The 17,311-nt window shown below is 44.7% G+C and overlaps 1 protein-coding gene across 1 annotated transcript; it reads right to left on the bottom strand.

The window, feature by feature from the left end:
• Positions 1 to 887: 887 nt before the first annotated feature.
• Positions 888 to 15,281, bottom strand: jam2a (junctional adhesion molecule 2a). Its single transcript, XM_078291189.1, is given in 13 exon segments — positions 888 to 2,129; positions 2,442 to 2,475; positions 2,916 to 2,987; positions 5,237 to 5,257; positions 5,387 to 5,489; positions 6,321 to 6,423; positions 6,680 to 6,867; positions 7,042 to 7,191; positions 8,917 to 9,027; positions 9,168 to 9,233; positions 14,921 to 14,981; positions 14,983 to 15,012; positions 15,014 to 15,281. Coding segments are annotated over 13 exon segments (1,041 nt in total). The 5' UTR covers positions 15,077 to 15,281; the 3' UTR covers positions 888 to 2,090.
• Positions 15,282 to 17,311: the final 2,030 nt, after the last annotated feature.

Raw genomic sequence — 17,311 nt, 5'->3', positions numbered from 1 at the left:
GAATCAGGGTTGAATGAGACCTGGGACACCAGGTTAATGTACTCAGCTCAATTAACCTGATAGCTACACAAGTCTTACAGATTGTGGGGTTAAGCTCCGGAAATGTACCAACAATAGCTCATTGTGACAAGCAGCTACATAACTGAGTTTGATAACAATGGAGAGCTATAAGCTACATTAGGGCATTGAGTTTATGGGTTAAATCCCCATATCCACTCATTCAGAGTATGTTTTGATAGCCAACAAGAGAACAATTTATGGTGTGATGCTGTTGTCAACACAGGACATTATAAATACATTTGTGGATTTGGGGCGGCTGGTTTGAATCCCTCAGTCCTAGTAACGAGGATTTAAAAAAAACAAAAAAAAACATTCCCTTTGAGGTGACAGAGAGCAGAGGCCTGTGTTACTTGAGAGCAGCTTACAGCTTAGTTATACAGGCACTCACTCAACAACAGAGATATTTAACTGTAACATTTATTCAAAGGTTGAACCCTGACTCTTGTGCACCTCAAGTTCATATGCTAACTACTTCTGTGGGAAGAGAGCTCAAGAGTCTTACCTGTTGGGAGATGTCAACAGATGGTGTTTTGATAAGTTTCAGCATTTGGAAATGTGTGTGATGATGTGCACAAGAAACACAGACACAGTTTATAGTTGAAAAGCAAGAATTAGGCCATAACAATTTATTATGTCTGCTTTAGAGCCCTATGAAACAGCCAATTAACTTGTGACACAACTGTCATTGACTGTCAGTAGCCTGCTTGATCTGATTGATTTAGTGTAATTAATCATTACTCTACTTAATCAGATTGACAGGCGGGGTCAGACTAATGATAACTGCTTCTCAGTTTGTTGCTGGTGCTGTAATAATGATCACAATAAAGGAAGGCCCAATGTTTTTTAATAGAAAACCTTTTATTACTGATACATCATTCAAATAAAACTCTCAACAATCCATTCACACACTGTCTAAAAACAGACACTCCATTTGATAAACATTGATAAACAGTGGCACAAAAATATAAAGACAGAAAAAGTAAGGCAAATTCTTTACAAAAAACAGTGATCCATAGATAAATATGACAGACAAATTAAAAAGGCACAAGGTATATAAAAAGACCATGCAGGCACGTTAGGGCGGAATGGGGTTGGTCTCAATCGGCTAGAGTGGCTTCCTTTTCTCCTGGACTGGGTTTCCCTAATTGCATGTTGGTGCCAAGATCACGGCCTGACGATCTCAGTGGCGATGTGGTCGTGGGAAACCGCGCCCCAGTGTAATAGAGGACAAAACATTGGCAGATGGCTGATACTGAGGTAAACGGCATTTGTTTGTGAGTAGATTTGAAAACTGCTATGCAACTGAGATGCTTTTCCCTATGGCTTTAAGGTAATGACACTCACGGAGAATGACTGTTCCCCTTGTAATGCTCACATAGTATAATCAAAGTTTATGAGTATAATTCCCCTAAATGAAATGGTCAGTCTTTGGTAAAAGAACACATAGGTAGTTAATACATTTGGCCTGCAGAGGGAGGAAACAAGCAAAGTGTGTAGAAACCTCTAGTTGAGCGATAGGCAACTGTGTGCTATGGACGGCCGAGACATGCACAATTCCTTCCAACCAAGCACTACAGCAGGTGATTTCACTGATCAGTGTGTTAATGTGCTAATCAGTGAAACCTCCTGGTTTGTCTTAGGTTGGAATGAAAACCTGCAGACTCTCAGCCCTCCATGGCACACGGCTGCCCGTCCCTGCTCTAGTCCCTGGACCATCCAGAAATGATCAAGTGGAATTTCAACATCTCACCACCAGGGGGGAGCAGAGTGCCATGTAACTGTACTTAATCCCATATGAACAGAACACGTCAATGGCAGGAGCTGCCCACACCACAAAGCAAGAGGACAAGAAGCCTTGCAGAATCGTTTGTCGCTACCCATCCGAAGGAGTGGTAGAGGAAAAAAGATTGAAATTAGTGTTGTGTCTGCACTGGGCAAAGAAGAGCTCCTTATGAGTCCAGAAAAAAACAAGAATCCAGTGTTGGCACCTTATCACAAGCGTGATATATTTTCAAAGGAAGGCCAGCTTCTCAGAGCATGAAAGACTGGGTGTGTTTGAAATCCTGGGGCTGCGGGGGAGAAACAGAGAGAGAAAATTCAGTATTTGCATTGAATCTAAAACTTACCACAGTTTGCAATCTCGCAATCATTTAAACTCCTCCAGAATTATGGCTCTCAATAATGGCTTGGGGTGACGGTGTTATGATTTCAATCAGAAATGCAGCAACGTTCATTAGGTAATGTGTGAGCCGCTCATGCTTAAGTCAGCGTTTTGCTTGTGTCACCGCTCAGTGTCCATCAAGGAACATGAAAGAGAGACAGAGGGAGAGGAAAGGGGGAGATACACAGAGGGAGAGGGTAAAAAAAAAACAACCACTCACTTCTTGGGGCGGAGGGATGTAGTTGACATTGGACCTGAAAGACAAAGACACCATAAGCGCATCGGACAGTTTGACACCAGCACAAAGAAGAGAAGAAACGCGAGGCGGACAGCTGTATCCTGAGTCATATCTTGCCCTGTATAAATAATGCACATCATACATGGCAACCCTCCCATTGGGTAAAGAGGAAAGCCTGCTTCTCTGAACCCTGAACGGCTGAGCGGAACAGTATTAAGCTGGAGAGAGTGATGCGTGAGGAAATTGGAGTTCAGCGTTCGAGACGGGACATTCGATAAACCCAACGGTCCCAGTTCCAGTTCAGGACACAGGCACAAATGTACCCGCTCACACACACACAAACACACACACACACACACACGGAGACAACATCTTCTCAAGGCAGTCACTACTCCTCTGCTTGTCTGTCTGTTTGCACCTCATCTGTCCGTCGGCCTGTCTAAGCGTCACACTCACATGTCCTCAGTTCTGTGCAGGGTTTGGCTGCTGATGTGGGCTGCACCATGACACTGGGAGATCCAAAATGACCTGTAGGGGTCAACGGTCAGTTTTGATGGCTTCAAAAAAAGGTCAGAGTTCAACAACGGGGGCTCGATTAGGGATTCACACTGCACACCATGCTTCTTATGGGGGTTACTAACGGTGACGCTGTGCAGACCATGCAGCCAATCATGAATCATGATGCAGGAGAATTCTGGTCGGAGCCAATCGAAATGTCGGGGTGAGCGGGTCAAGTGGTGAGCCAATCACATGCAGCAATTCAAAACCCCTACATATAAATTTTTTTTCTCTGTTGCGCAAGAGGCCGCTGTAACCTGGAAGGTCTCTCGCAAGTTCGATCCCAGCAGCTGCCTACTGTCCTGCTGAAGTGTCCTTGAGCAAGACACTGAACCCCTACCTGCTCACTCATTGTAAGTCACCTTCCATAACCGTTCTCAAGTGGTTACGCTCGTATCTTACCAGCAGGTCTTTGGTCTGGTTATGGGGAAAGCGTCTTCATCCTCTTCATCTACATCTGGTGTTCCCCAAGGTTCGATCTTAGGTCCCTTATTGTTCTCTATCTACATGTTCTTTCAGGCAACATCATTCGTAATATATCCCCCTCCATAGCTATGCAGACGACACGCTGCTATAAGTTCCCATAAAAAACAGCTTCTTTCGTGTCTTCTTTCATTCAATCCTAAAAACATACTTTTATAAACTTGCTTTTTCTTATTTTTTGTGTTTAGATTGATCGGCATCATTTTCTTGTCGATTGTTTTTTTTGTTATTTGTTTATTTTATTATTACTCTTAAGGTTTGGTTGTTTTTACTGTTTTCCTCTGCTGTTCTGTGAAGCACTTTGTTTCGAAAAGTTCTCTATAAATAAAGTTTATAAGAGGGTTAGCTAAATGACTAAGCACTTCAAGTGTCATGTTACACTCTGCGTAATAAGGAAGTTGTTTCTCCGAGACACATTTATCTGTACACATTTCACCAGAGGTATTAGAGTGGTAGGACAGCTAAGTATGGTGGGTCAGTGTTTTGCTCAAGGACACTTCAACAGGAGTGAACTCAGTGGTTTTTGCAGGCACCTAAAGTCTCAGTGACAACCAGCCCAACCTGCTGCACAGTTGCTTTTGCGCAGATTCCCTGTCTCTTCCCTAGCCACTGTCATATCTGAGGAAAAGCTAAAACTGAACCCTGGTCAGTGTCCAGGGTGACAACAGTCATCCCCCTAAGATCCCCTTGACCATTCCATTCACTCTACTAAAGGCAGAGCTACATCCTAGATCCGTGTTCCTACTCTATTAACGTGTGCCTACTATTGGTGCATCAGAAATCATGTTGCATTGTCTCCGAGTCTTTGTGAAGAAGCCTGTTCTATAAATAGGAAGTTGACACTGACAGCTCCAGTTAGCTCAGTGGGATAAGCGTCAGACTTTAACCTAGACAAAGAGCTTTTGCATCGGCTTCAAGGAGAGTTCCACAATGACTCTGCATCTAATGCTGCCCAATAATAAGACAATAATCTAATAACTTAAAGTCAAGCAAGTTAGGGAAGTCGCATGAGGACACACATTTATCTCTTTGCGTTTTCTGGCTTAATAGCCAGTCTGGCATCAAAGCGTCATAACGCCCACTCTGGTGTTTTTGTAGAACAGGCAGTTATATTAGGAGCTGTCTGTAAATGCAGTGTACATTGCCCCCCCCCCACCCCCCACCCACCCCTCCTTAGGCGACCAACTTCTCATTCTTGAATCCTTTCCATCTCTAAGTAATCCATTTCAAATTACCCGTCCCATCTGTGTAATTGCCTGTAATTCTTTCTACTGCCAATATTTTGTTCCTTACTGATTAACAGCCAATAATTATTACATAATTATGTACTAATCTAGCGGAGTAGAGAATATTTCTCCTTCTTTGATTGTCGGTATTGTTCCTCCATCTGCGTGGCTTCATTTTGATGGGACTTCAACAGATGTGCATCTGGTCGGAAATGACATAAAAAAAAAAAAAAAAACCCTTTCCCAAGGTTTGTGCATCTGTTGGCGCCCATCACTGATGAGTAGAAACACAGGCGCTGCTGTGGCTCAACCCCACACACACACACACACACACACACAGCTGTCACTCTATACAGTCCTGACTCAGCACACAGACGCAGACACGCAGTCTAATGTGCAACAACAACCCCCCCACCCCCACCCCTCGGCCAACCACACTGCACTGTATACAATATTAGCGTGCTTCTGTGTTGGTTCACATCAATGTTAATGTAATCACAGAGCTCTTACCTTCCTCTGTGCCCTGTTGATGGATGGGTTGGGAGGACAATGGAAGAGAAAAGAGGAGGAACGTCACTTTTTCAAGAAGGTAAAAAAGCAAAATCCTGTTCATGCAATACGTAAGCAGACACTGTATCTATCAGATGAAACTCACGGCTGAAGAACCCGTTCCGGTGCAAGAGGTATCCCCCACATCCACAGATGGCGACGACCAGACAAACCACCACCACCGCCGCCGCCACGGCCGCGACATTAATGTCCTCTGGAAGTGGGAGGGAGGAGGGAGGAAGGAGGAGGGAGGGGTGGCGGGGTGAGACAGGTGGGAAAGGCGAGACTGAGTTATGATCGTTTTTTCATAACGAGGAGGAAGACAGATGGAGAGAAACACTCCTTTTCCTGTTTCATGTGATTGGATTTGTGCTATTGAGTGCAGGGAGATACATTTCAATCCATCATACAGGGAGATAAAGGGGACATTGACTCCAGTGATGGCAGTGATGGAGCGGTAAATAAAAAAGAAAGTGGGGAAACTTTGAACTCCAGTCCAGCCTCGTCATCATAAGGTGAACGAGCATCGACATCAACAGAAACAAAAGACCATATTTTTTTAAAAAAACATTTTTTTCTTCATGCAACCTACCTCAGTCTGATCCCAGTTACTATAATATTTTCTGCGAATTTATGACTTTCACTCCAAAGTGAGATATTCACCGTTTGGAAAATATGACACCTACTCCAAACATCAAAATGATTGCTGGCATGAAAGTAAAGCTGTCAGCCTTTAGACACAAAATAGTGATACTTTAGAGGATGTAATCATTTGTTTCTTTTTTTAATCTGGAGCAGAAAACATTTTGGTCCCCAAATGTATATATATATATACAGTATATATAGCATTTTGGAATAAAACCCTTCAATTCATAGCAAAGCTTTTTATCTGCCTATAAAAGTGAGTACACTCCATTTCATAATTTAGGAGGTGGGTAAAATAAGTTTTTCCCCTCCACTGCATCCCTGATTTTCTCCCGTGTTGAAAGGTGTGGGGCAAGAGGGAAGATAAAATGTGGACAGGCACACACGCACGCGCACTTACCTATCGTCATGCGGTTGCCCTCACACATCTTGGACGGTCCCACCCCGTTAGAGGCCAGACAGCTGTACTGACCGGTGTCCTCTTTGGCTACCGCCTTAAACTCCTGCAGGAGACAAACAGAAGGAAGAAGAGATGGAAACATGCGTGAGGGGTTGGTTGTTTTTTATTCTTCTGCACTATCCATGAAATTATGTTTTTTTTTAAATGTTTGCCTCAAGAATGCCATGGAACGCAAACCAAAGACCACCTTCAACACATTCCTTCACACACCAAAACCCAACAGAAGCATCTCTATCTTCTCTTCTCTACACACTCCTTCCTTCCCTTCCCCTCCCCTCCCCTCCCACTCTCTCTCTCACCAGCACTCCGGTGTGTGCGTTGATTTGATAGGTGGCGTTGGCGTGGCGCGGGGGGCTGATGGGCTGTTTGTCCTTGTACCAGGAGTACGTGGCGGGGGGGATGCTCTGCTGGTCCCTACAGCGCAGCTGCACCACTGAGCCCGTCACCGCCGAACTGGGGATTTCACACGACGGGGTTTGTGGGGGCACTGGGGGAGGGGAGAGGGTAAAAAGAAGAGAGGAATACAATCAACTTAGGTGACAGATGTGTGGGTTTGTCACATAGGAGTGGCAGAGACTGTAGTTTTTTTTTTTAGTTTGTCTCAAATCTATGCTCTTGACATTTCAGCCCTCGTTCTTCACAGAGTCTTTGCGGGCCGTACCCAGGACTTTGAGCGTGACGTTGGTCTCTCCCAGGCTGACCGAGTCGAGGGGAGCGCTGATCTCACAGCGGTACTCCCCCGCGTCCTTCTGGGTCACCCTGCGCAGCGTCACCGTCGCCCCGTCGATGGACGCCCGCCCTTCAAAGGGACCTGGGAGAGAGGACAGAAGGTCAGGATGAGGAGAAGAAAATGTCTTGAATGACAGACAGAATCGCATTGTGGTGTTCGTGAGACAGTTCTTTAATCCTGTCTTTACCCATTCAGGGACTCAAACCAGCAGCCTCCTCATCACTAGCCCGCTCCTCTAACCTTTAGGATACATTTTAGAGAAGGTTGATGTGTCACATGAAATGTAAGCAACAATAATGCTTACTGAGCGCAATCATTTGACATTCTGTTCCTGTTCCAATGCAATTTGTTCTAATATTGGCACAGGGAAACTTTCTTTTTAGGAACTAAGAAATACAATCTTGTTTCCAGATAGATACCACCATGTATTATTGAGTTTATCCAATGGGTAACCCTGACCCCTAAACCTAACCCTAAGCCTAACCCTAAACCCAAGAGGTCAGATAATTTCCTCAACCTACAGAGGAGCATGTAATCCTTCAACTGAAGTTAAAATGTGAAAGTCACCAAAATTTGGACTTACAAGGTTTTCACACAGCAGCAATGAATAAGCAATGCTACAACAGAAAAAAAGCAAAGTTGTGTTCTTTGTGGTGGTTTCCGAGAATAGATTTCAAGCTGCAGGGGTTAGTTTCAGTGCGGTGTTGCTTCATACCAGCATTTATTTCATATCACACAAATTACAACACATTATTAGGGCCACCAGCTCTTTCAAAGAACTAGCCTGACGAGGGGAAAGCTGTGATTCTGTATTCATTTCCCCTTCAGTCATGAGTTGTCAATGAAGGGGAGGAGATGGGTCTTGACATATTTGTATATTTGACTATTTATCTTTTACTATGGACTTTGATACTCACAAAATAAATATCCTTGATCTGACTATCTATAAGGGGTAACGGTGGTGTACTCCGCAGCATCCTTGAAATTCTGGGGTATTGAGAAAATCTTGTTCTCCGAGAGGCGGTGATGTCATCAAAAAAATGCTATGCAGAGACGCATATTGGATCCACACAGTTAACACACTTGAGCCCTTTGGTCTTAATGAAGAACTAAACTTGTCATGTTTCTATATAGATGGACTTGTTGGTGTTTTTGGCTTTTCAAAATATCTCTTCCTCTATTTTTTTCCTCATGTATTTATTGAGAGTATATATTCATCCACATATTGTATTTTCTATGGATGATGATGCATATTTATTCTTTGTTGATATGTATTGTTATGCTTTACTTTTGTGTATATGATTACTAGGACAGCTATATAGTGTCACTACTATCTCTGTCCAAGAGTCAGTAGTCTCTTGGAAGTCTTTGCACCTTCAATAAAAGGCTAAACTGTGTGTGCTCCAGTGAATCTTTTCTTTATATGTGAAAAAATATTCAGACTTAACTGTGCTTTCCATTAAATAGACTGACCAGGTTAAAGCTATGATTCATTATTTATTTCACCCATTAAACTCACATTACTCATGAAGGAGAGATGTAGATGAAAGGTAGGAGACTTAAAGAAGGATTTTAAGCCGTTACACTTTTGAAACATGAATTGTGCAATAGGAGGTCCAATATCTTGAACCTTGCTTTCTCGCCATATTTTGGTGCGGTTTTCTCTTACAGGCACGGCCAAGTGTCCTGTGTGGCAAACCCCACCCATCTGGCGCTCCAAGCAGATTAAACCAAATGCTGGACCAACTCTGTGATCCGGGGCTGTTGACTCAAGAGGGATAAAGAGAGGTGGCCGGCTTTCCTCACCTCTGAATTGTCCGTCATAGTAAACAAAGGAAACGTCTTTCCCCTTCTTCTTCCACTCGATGCGCGGGTTCTGGTCTCTCTCTGTGCGGAACATGCAGGACAGCACCGCATCTGGTTGGGAGAACAGAAAGGGGGAATTCGACTGATGACTTATACACATGGGACTTTTTTTTACTGCTGGGTCTGTTTGACTTTAAAAGCTTATTGCACCACTGAGAATTTGACAGAAGCATCAGAACGTTCTCCCTCACCTGAAAACTCGCGCACCTCCACCTTGTGTCTGTTGCTCGACACAGTAACAGGAACAGAGGGGGAACCTGGTAGTGATAGAGGGAGGGTGGGTGGTGGGGGTAGAGAGAGAGAAGTGGGGGGAGTTGAGAGGAGGAGAAACAAGAAAAGAGGAGGAGAGAGCACAGGAGAGAGAAAGGAAAAGAGGGGTGAGAGCAGTTCAGGACGTAATATCGCTTGTCATCCATTAGGGGGCAAGGTGAATTGGTAAAGTGCTTCATGTTGCCCGCCAACTGCAAGAGGAGAATGCTTAATGGCCGTCTTCGGTCCGCCTCGCTTTACTCTGAGGCAGATGCAGCAGACTGAGGCTTTCTTGGTCAGATCTGAGGTAAAGGCGGGATTACCCCCCCCACCCCACCCCTCCCCTCCTGCTTTAATCCTACGTTAAGGAGCGGCCCGCCGTATGGCTGTCTAAGGTTAGGTTAGGGCAAGGTCGCCAACCATCTTGCCTAGATTAACCGGAGGTGGATGATGTATGGACGGCTTTAGGAAAGAGGGGCAGACGGGTCCCTGTCCCTGTCCGTGTCTCCGCCGCCTGCCTGTCACTGATATCCAAACAGGAACAGGAAGCAGGAGCTCTGCCTTTCCTGAGAGCTGATTGGTTCAGGAACTGATTGTTGTTTGGTCTTCCTGTTGTTCTCTGCAGGTCGTCCATGGGAGAGGCCCATCCGAGGAGGGAGTAGGTTGGACACACACAGACACACACACACACAAGTGACAAATGCTCACTGCTGTTTAAAAACCTAACATCTCCCAAAAGTAAGTTTTACACGACTTAAATGAGAAAAAAACCTAGATTTTCAGACGGAACACCATGAATCTTTGAAATTACATAATAAATGTTGAATGGACCTCATGGGTCCTCACTTAGCACATTAAGGGCTACGAAAAACTTGGAAGTGAATATTGAAGATGTGAAAAAACTTCTAAATTGGCATAGTGAGGTTGTCGCAGGAAAGAGAGCAGCCTTCATACACTCCTCTTAAAAGCAAAAAGCACTGACCTAACGACCCCCCCCCCCCCCACCAGCACACACACACACACACACACACTCTATTTGTTTTTCCTGCCATTGTCTCTGCAAATACCATGATGCATAGGGACAGATTAAAATCTCACAAAAAAAAAAAAATAATAGGTCTGATGTCATGTAAACATGTTGGCAGGATTTGCTAATGTAAAACTCGAATACGTGACTTAGGAACTGTCAGCAATGGTGATTATTCTTCGAGTGTGTGTCACATTTCCAAAGTTACCGTCAGCTCGCTGGGTTCCTGTTTGTCATTCTACGTCCTGTGTGAGTTTATTGTTATTGAATGACTAGGAACTTCAGCCGCTTCCCCCTTGTGAAGGGCAGGGCTGCATGGAAGAATGGAGGCCAGGCTGAGACAAAGGGCAGCAGGGAGGAACCGGAAGTGTGGATGGAATAGAACAGGAAGGCAGCCATGTTGGATGGCCATAAAAACCCAGCATGGAGGTTACAATCAGACCTAAAGTTCACTGAAACCTTAATGCCCAAAACCTAGGTAAAATATAAGCAAGATCCCCTTTTGGTATTTAAATAACAGCCTATGTAATAGAAATGATATTTTCCAAATGCAGCATCGTGCAGTCAAGTTTTTTTCCTTCTTTTTTACATGAAAAGCTTTTACCGAAGTTGGCTCAATTTCCACCAATTTCACTCCCTCAAACTTTTGCGTTAAGTGAATGAAAAACGCAGACTCTCCCTCCCGACGCGCTCTCTCTCGCCGTCACTTTGCCATGTGTGAATTTGTACCAGTGTAACAGGATTATCGCCGCGGCCTCGGCGGCGTGTTCCTCGACACCCTCCGAGGAGCATTGTCTCTCTAAAGGATGAACAAGGGACGGGGGGCGAGAGATACGGCGAGATTAAAAAGAGACGAGAATGAACGACAAAGGAGAGATGAGTAGCCTAAGAATAGAATACAAATGAAGGGACTGGAGGAGAACGAGGCGGAGGGGACTGGGGGGGGTGAGTGAGGCGAGAGCGAGAGCGAGATGGGGGTGAGGGGGGGCAGGACAGGAGAGGGGGACAGACCCGCAGAAGCATGAATAAAAGAGAGAGTGGGATTGAAAGCCGGGGAGATACTCTCAGACAGTATCACTGCGAATGGGAGAAGCTCTTGTCACATAGTGTGAGACCGGGGCCAGCGCCACCTTGAAGGGTGTCTCTTTGAGGGAAGGGAGATGTAGCGAGGCTGACAACATGCCCACACTTTGCCACTGCCTGGCCGACCGGCGGACTGACTGGCCGCTGGAGCAGGGACTGACTGACACGCACACACAAACACACACGCGGTTGTCTTGATGTACTTGGGAGGACGTGCCACCAACTACAGTCTAACCCTCTGCACTAAAAACCTTAACCCTTACCCTCACCTCAACCTAAATAAGTCCTACCCGTAAATTAGCTGCTTGTTTGGTCCTCACAAGTATAGAAACACAAGCACACACACATACACACAAGCATAGAAGCATAGACTAACATACGCAGACATACAAGCACACATGTAGGCAGAAATGTACCGACAAAGAGGCACAAATAAGCACAGACAGGCACTCATGCAGTGTATGAGATGTCCTATTGCTCTTGTATCATGCTTCAGTATGAGCTGTGTGTGACTATGTAAATTGTCAATACATCCCTCCACCAGCACCACTAAGACCGATTCCTGTACATTTCCATTTGGCGAATAAAGTGATTCTAATAGAGGCGTTGCAAAAGTATTGTAACACACCTAGCGGCCATGTTGGGAGGCCACCGCATTATTCCAATGCAACAGCCTAGTCTGACTCGCTGCTATCAACACTGCAAACTGGTTATGTTTTGTTGTGTGGTTGGCTGTTCCAATAAGGCAAGAGAAGAAATCATAGACTTCCAAAAACTGTCGCACGTCAAGGAGAAAAAACAAAACATATATCAGAAAAAAGAAGACGACACCAGTTAGCCTAAATGAATCGCAAGACGTCAAAGCAGACAGCGGTCAGTACAGGGTCTGCTCAGATCATTTGTGACTAATTTTTAACATGGTGTAACTTTCCAAATATAAGGCTAGCTATCCAAGAAAGAGTCAACAAGAATTTTCTAGGATCTTTAGAGAAAGAAATGTTTCAATGACTGCTAGCATACGCAACATTACCCTGCTTTCATTGCTTAACACAGGAAAGCAAAAGAAGCGGATTTGTTTACACAGCTGTTGATTTACCTAGAGGCACCTAGCTTAGCTAGCTAGCTAGCAAGATTGGCAACCAAGTTTAAGGCTTTAGCTATAACGTTACTTCCCTAAACTTGGACTACAATTGCGATTTTTCTTCAGCATTAATCAGACAACGCTTTCTTATTTTAAAGAGTGTGAAAGACAAACTGAAATTGGTGGCATAAAATCACTTATATTGACTCTTAAAACTCTTTCATGTGTTCATGTAGTTTGACCAGCGGGCCTCTTTAACAGGTGCTGGTCTTCCACTAGCTTGTCAGGTCTTCCAACAGGTATGTTTGCTATGGTATAGATTCTTCTGGAAAGGGCCTATTGCGACTTTAAATAACTGGTACAGATATCTAGAGAAAGGTTTGGACACAAAAGCACAGACAAGCATATAGACACACGCACACACACACACACACACACACAATCTCTCTCGTGTGGCATAACCCCCTCCCCAAACAATGAAACAGCTTAAACTCACAGAGGGACCGCCACCCTCTCGCCCGAGCAAAAATAGAAAGATGGCACGCTCGCGCCTTGGCAGACGGCTTCCTCTCATTATGTGGTCCGTACAGAGTGTTACAGAGAGTGAGCGGGTGTTGCCAGGGCTGCGCCGAGGTCAAAGGCATGGCGCAGTAATAATTAAAGGCACTTATTCAAATTAACAAGTAGCAAAATGAGCAAGGGGGAGAGATGTACTCGTAGGAGATGCGCTGTATGGCTGTGGGATACAGATAACGCGGACGCAGGCGGCGCAAAAACATTTCAAAGCTGAGAGGGGATCCAGAAAAACAGGGTGAGGGCAGCGTGTGTGTGAGTGTGTGTGTGTGTGTTCCCCGTTAGAACAAAGCCCCTCTGTGTGGCTGTAACCCTGTACTGCTGTGTGAGCAACAGCTGTCTCAGTCAGACATGGTGTGTGTGTGTGTGTGTGTGTGTGAGAGAGAGAGAGGATGAGATGGGGGGTGTTGGGTTCCCTTTGCCATAGAGCCCCACCCAAACACACTTCCTATAGGTTTTTTTTACATTACAATACACAGGCATTCAATACACACTCTGCCAAGTCAGCTTTGATTTGTGGCTTCATAAACCGCCGTGATACACTGTTTACATCCATCTCTCTCTCTCTGTGCGTTTTCCCCGGACGATGTGTTATTTCTGTCAGGCCGTCCAGAGAAGGCCTCGGCACGGACCGCCGCACCTCCGTGAACCCGTGACCTCCTGGCCTGACAGGTGGCCAATGTGGGCGCACCATAAACCGAAACGGAGGAGAGTAAAATGTGCGTCACTCACTCACACTGTCTCATCACATCCATGTCACACGGCAGCCACTCCCCTGGAGTCATAACAACTTGATTTACACTGCTTTCTCATTAGATCTTTTCTCTTTTCCACATTCACACACGGTGGAGGTTCAGTGTGGACTGAGCAGGGAAAGTTAGAGGGTGATTTTGCTATAAATGGGATGGGATTTTTCAGGTTTTTTCCATTCGTTTTCCTGTTTTGTTCCTAAACCTTTCTGTCTCCTGGTAACATCCCTGCTATGTAAACACCAGATCTTTGTCACGAGTGAAAATAAGAAACAGTTGGGAGTCACTGGTGGGAATCCAGCCATTGACCTCATGCACGGAGCTGGCACCTCTTCTGCCAGAACGGGTGCCCACCCACCACTGGTCCGCCCACACCCTTGGGTGGCACCCGGCCAACTACAACTTTGGGGCCAGCTCATAGGAACCCAGCCGTGTTTTACCAGCAGCACCGCCCACTTACACAGTTGGTTTTTTTTTTTTCCAAGTTGAGGAATTGGGCAATAATGTCCGAGTATTTGTTAAAAAAACATGGATGAGCAATGTCTGTCTCATCCATACACTGCAAAAAATGTCCATCTGTTTTAGTTTCATATTCAGCCTTAAAGTCTTTTTTTTTTTTAATCTAAATTCTGCCAATGGGTTGAGATATTACAGTTATTCAGTTATTGCAGTTTCACTTGTTTTAGTTTTTTTTTGTATTATTATTATTAAAAACTTTATTACTAAAAACTGAAGAATAACACCTATCACTTCACTATCAAGAAAATTACTCTTGATTTAAGCAAATTCTTGGAAAAATATTTGTTTTGGAAACAAGGGAAATTATCTCACCCCCTTCATCAGATTCTCTTCAGTTGTGTAAGACTTTAAGACTTAGACTAGACTAAATGACTTGTAAAAAGTGACATTTTTTGCAGTGTACTTGCATTGATATTACAACATCCATTTGACAGTTACTGTATGGGAAAAAGACATTCTGATAACAGACAAAAAGTAATTATTTTAAATAACATGATCATTGTTTAAATTATACTAATGCTGCTATCCAGCATTTTAATCATCTCTATCCTAAGCTTTATCCCAGAGAGAGAGAGAGAGAGAGAGAGAGAGAGAGAGAGAGAGAGAGAGAGAGAGAGAGCAGAGTTAATTCATATGAATGAATTATTGCCATATCCCACTTACATTGCATCAGTAAAATAACAATGGGAAGATACAGGAGCGTCCTCTCCATTATCCACAACTCTCGGCTGAGTCTCGTCTTCCCTGGAAGGACCGCGGAGGCAGATCGCGAGCCTCAGGTTTCTTCTCGTACTTGTTCACAACTCTCCAATAATTCATCCAGCTTCCAGGGAAAACTGCTCTCCAGAGGAACCGACCGGCCCGGAGCGGCGCGGCGCGGCTGGGCAGCGCGGACGGGACGAGCGGGGCGCACCTCCGGGGACGGATCGGTCAGAGACGCCGGCGTCCTGGTCGGGGCGTCGGGCGACGGTGTGCCTCGTTTTACTATCACTGTGACGGATGTGTGTTTCTCCGCGCTTCTCTCCTGTTGTGTGCTCTCTCTCAGCGCTGGGTGAGGTGGAGATGGAGGGGAGGGGAGGGCGGGGTGCTTTCAGACGAGCCGAGTGGCGGAGCGCCGAGAGCGCAGCGCCGTGTCCAAGACGCGCACTGCACTGCCAAATGGCCACATAACACCGGGGTCGATAAATTGGGCATGGCAAGGTGTGGCACTGACCATACCTTAGCCCGAGTGAGTCCAGACCGGATCCTGCAGCCTTTAATCATTATAATGGAGAGCAAAGCCTGAACATTACCAGAGATTTATTTGGAAATCTAAAAAAAAAAAAAAAATAATAATAATAATAATAATAATGATAAATATCTGGTTAGTGATAAGTCATTGCTCCAGTTTGCCCCCCAAAATGTAGTCTATTTATATACTTTATGAACAAAATATTAGTTTATCCCTTGTTGATTTCCCTTGTTAAATCTAAACCAATCACAAAGGATAGATAAAGAGAAGCAGAAGGATTTTTAAGCTTTGAGACAATTGAGATGTGGATTATGCAAAAGGGGCTGCAACTCAATATCAGGAAGATGTACCTAATATTTTGTACATTCATGTGTATAAAAGGGTTTTAAAGATTTGGTGGCACGTGACATAAGATGTACTAACTATCACTGCCTATAAATATCACACTGAAGTTGAATTATCCAAAAACTACATCCCACCCCCATTGCCCCATTCATTTTCCATATAATTCACTGAGTTGGTTTAAATGGCAGTAAAGCCGAGTTTCTCCACTACAGTAAAAGGAAGACAAGAACATTGGACATCAACATTATTTAGCTTCCCTGGTTATTCACAGGAGGTAACTGGGTTAAACTGTTTTTTTTTTTTTACGGTAAGAGAGGATGCAACTGCCAATGAAAAATTTGGGGTAGTAATGAAAAATTAATGATCCAAGGGAGTAATAAGTATTAGAATCGGTTTTTTTGAGCAACACGGGTCAGGGAGGGGTCGGTGTGAGCAACGGTTGCGGTTCTTTAATGCAGAGATAAGAGGAAAGAGAGGAAACGGACCACAACCATTTAATTAACCCAAGTCCAGCAAATCAATGACTCTGCACTGAATGGCCACTGGCTGAAGAAGTGTTTGACCTACTATTGCATAGGTGGGATGTGAGAATTTGGTAGTTTCCAGGTCTTGAAAAGTCTGAAAAAATATTGTACTCTCCCAATATACATACATACAGATACATTTTGTGGTTTTTAGACCCCCATCATATTTGTTGCTATGGAGAATAAACCTTCATCTGTAGAGTGATATGGCAAGAGCTTATCAGACTGAACACCAATCAAAAACTTCCACTGTGAACTAAAATGCGAGGGAAGCAGCAGGGGTGAGGGCGCCGCCGACCTCGCATCCCAAAAGCTCTTCAGCATAAGACATTATAAATTCATTTCTTGGAATAGGTTATTCCAGGGTGTTTTAGTAGCCATTCAAATTTAATAAAGTTTGAAACCATCTGTGCAGAGGCACTATTCATCCCTAAACATCTCTCAAGCTCAAGTGCTACGGCAGTGTGGAATTCAGGGCAGCGATTCAAACATCTCAATTGGCGTGCGATGGTGCGACTGGCTCGAAGTCTGAGGCATATGTCCTTGGGTGTGTCTCACACATTGTCAGTGTTTGTGTGTGGGGGTGCGGTGCGGTGGGGTGGGGTGGGGGTAGAGGGGGTGGTGGGATGGCTGAATGGGGGCAACAGCTGCACAGCGGCTAACTTTTCCGCCCCGAGGCATCACACACTCTTTAGCCTTCTCTTAGTTGTGATTGATTCAGTTGAACTTAATCATAGTTTAGGATTAAACGCATCAGAAAAGTTCCTTGTCAGTGTGAACCAGAACATTAGAGCGCTTCTAGAGGAACATTGGGTCACTTATAGAGAAAACCTTTACTTTGCTCTGTCTTATGTTGTCTGTCTCCCACTTGTATTTCGGCCCAGGGACGTGCAGAGCCTCCTTCGGGGGGCCAGGGGCTCAAATGACAAAAGGGGGCATCTGTAGCACTAATAT

Source organism: Centroberyx gerrardi, chromosome 21, assembly GCF_048128805.1.
Source record: "Centroberyx gerrardi isolate f3 chromosome 21, fCenGer3.hap1.cur.20231027, whole genome shotgun sequence".
Taxonomy (NCBI): Eukaryota; Metazoa; Chordata; class Actinopteri; order Beryciformes; family Berycidae; genus Centroberyx; species Centroberyx gerrardi.
This window is presented reverse-complemented; position numbering and strand designations above follow the sequence as displayed.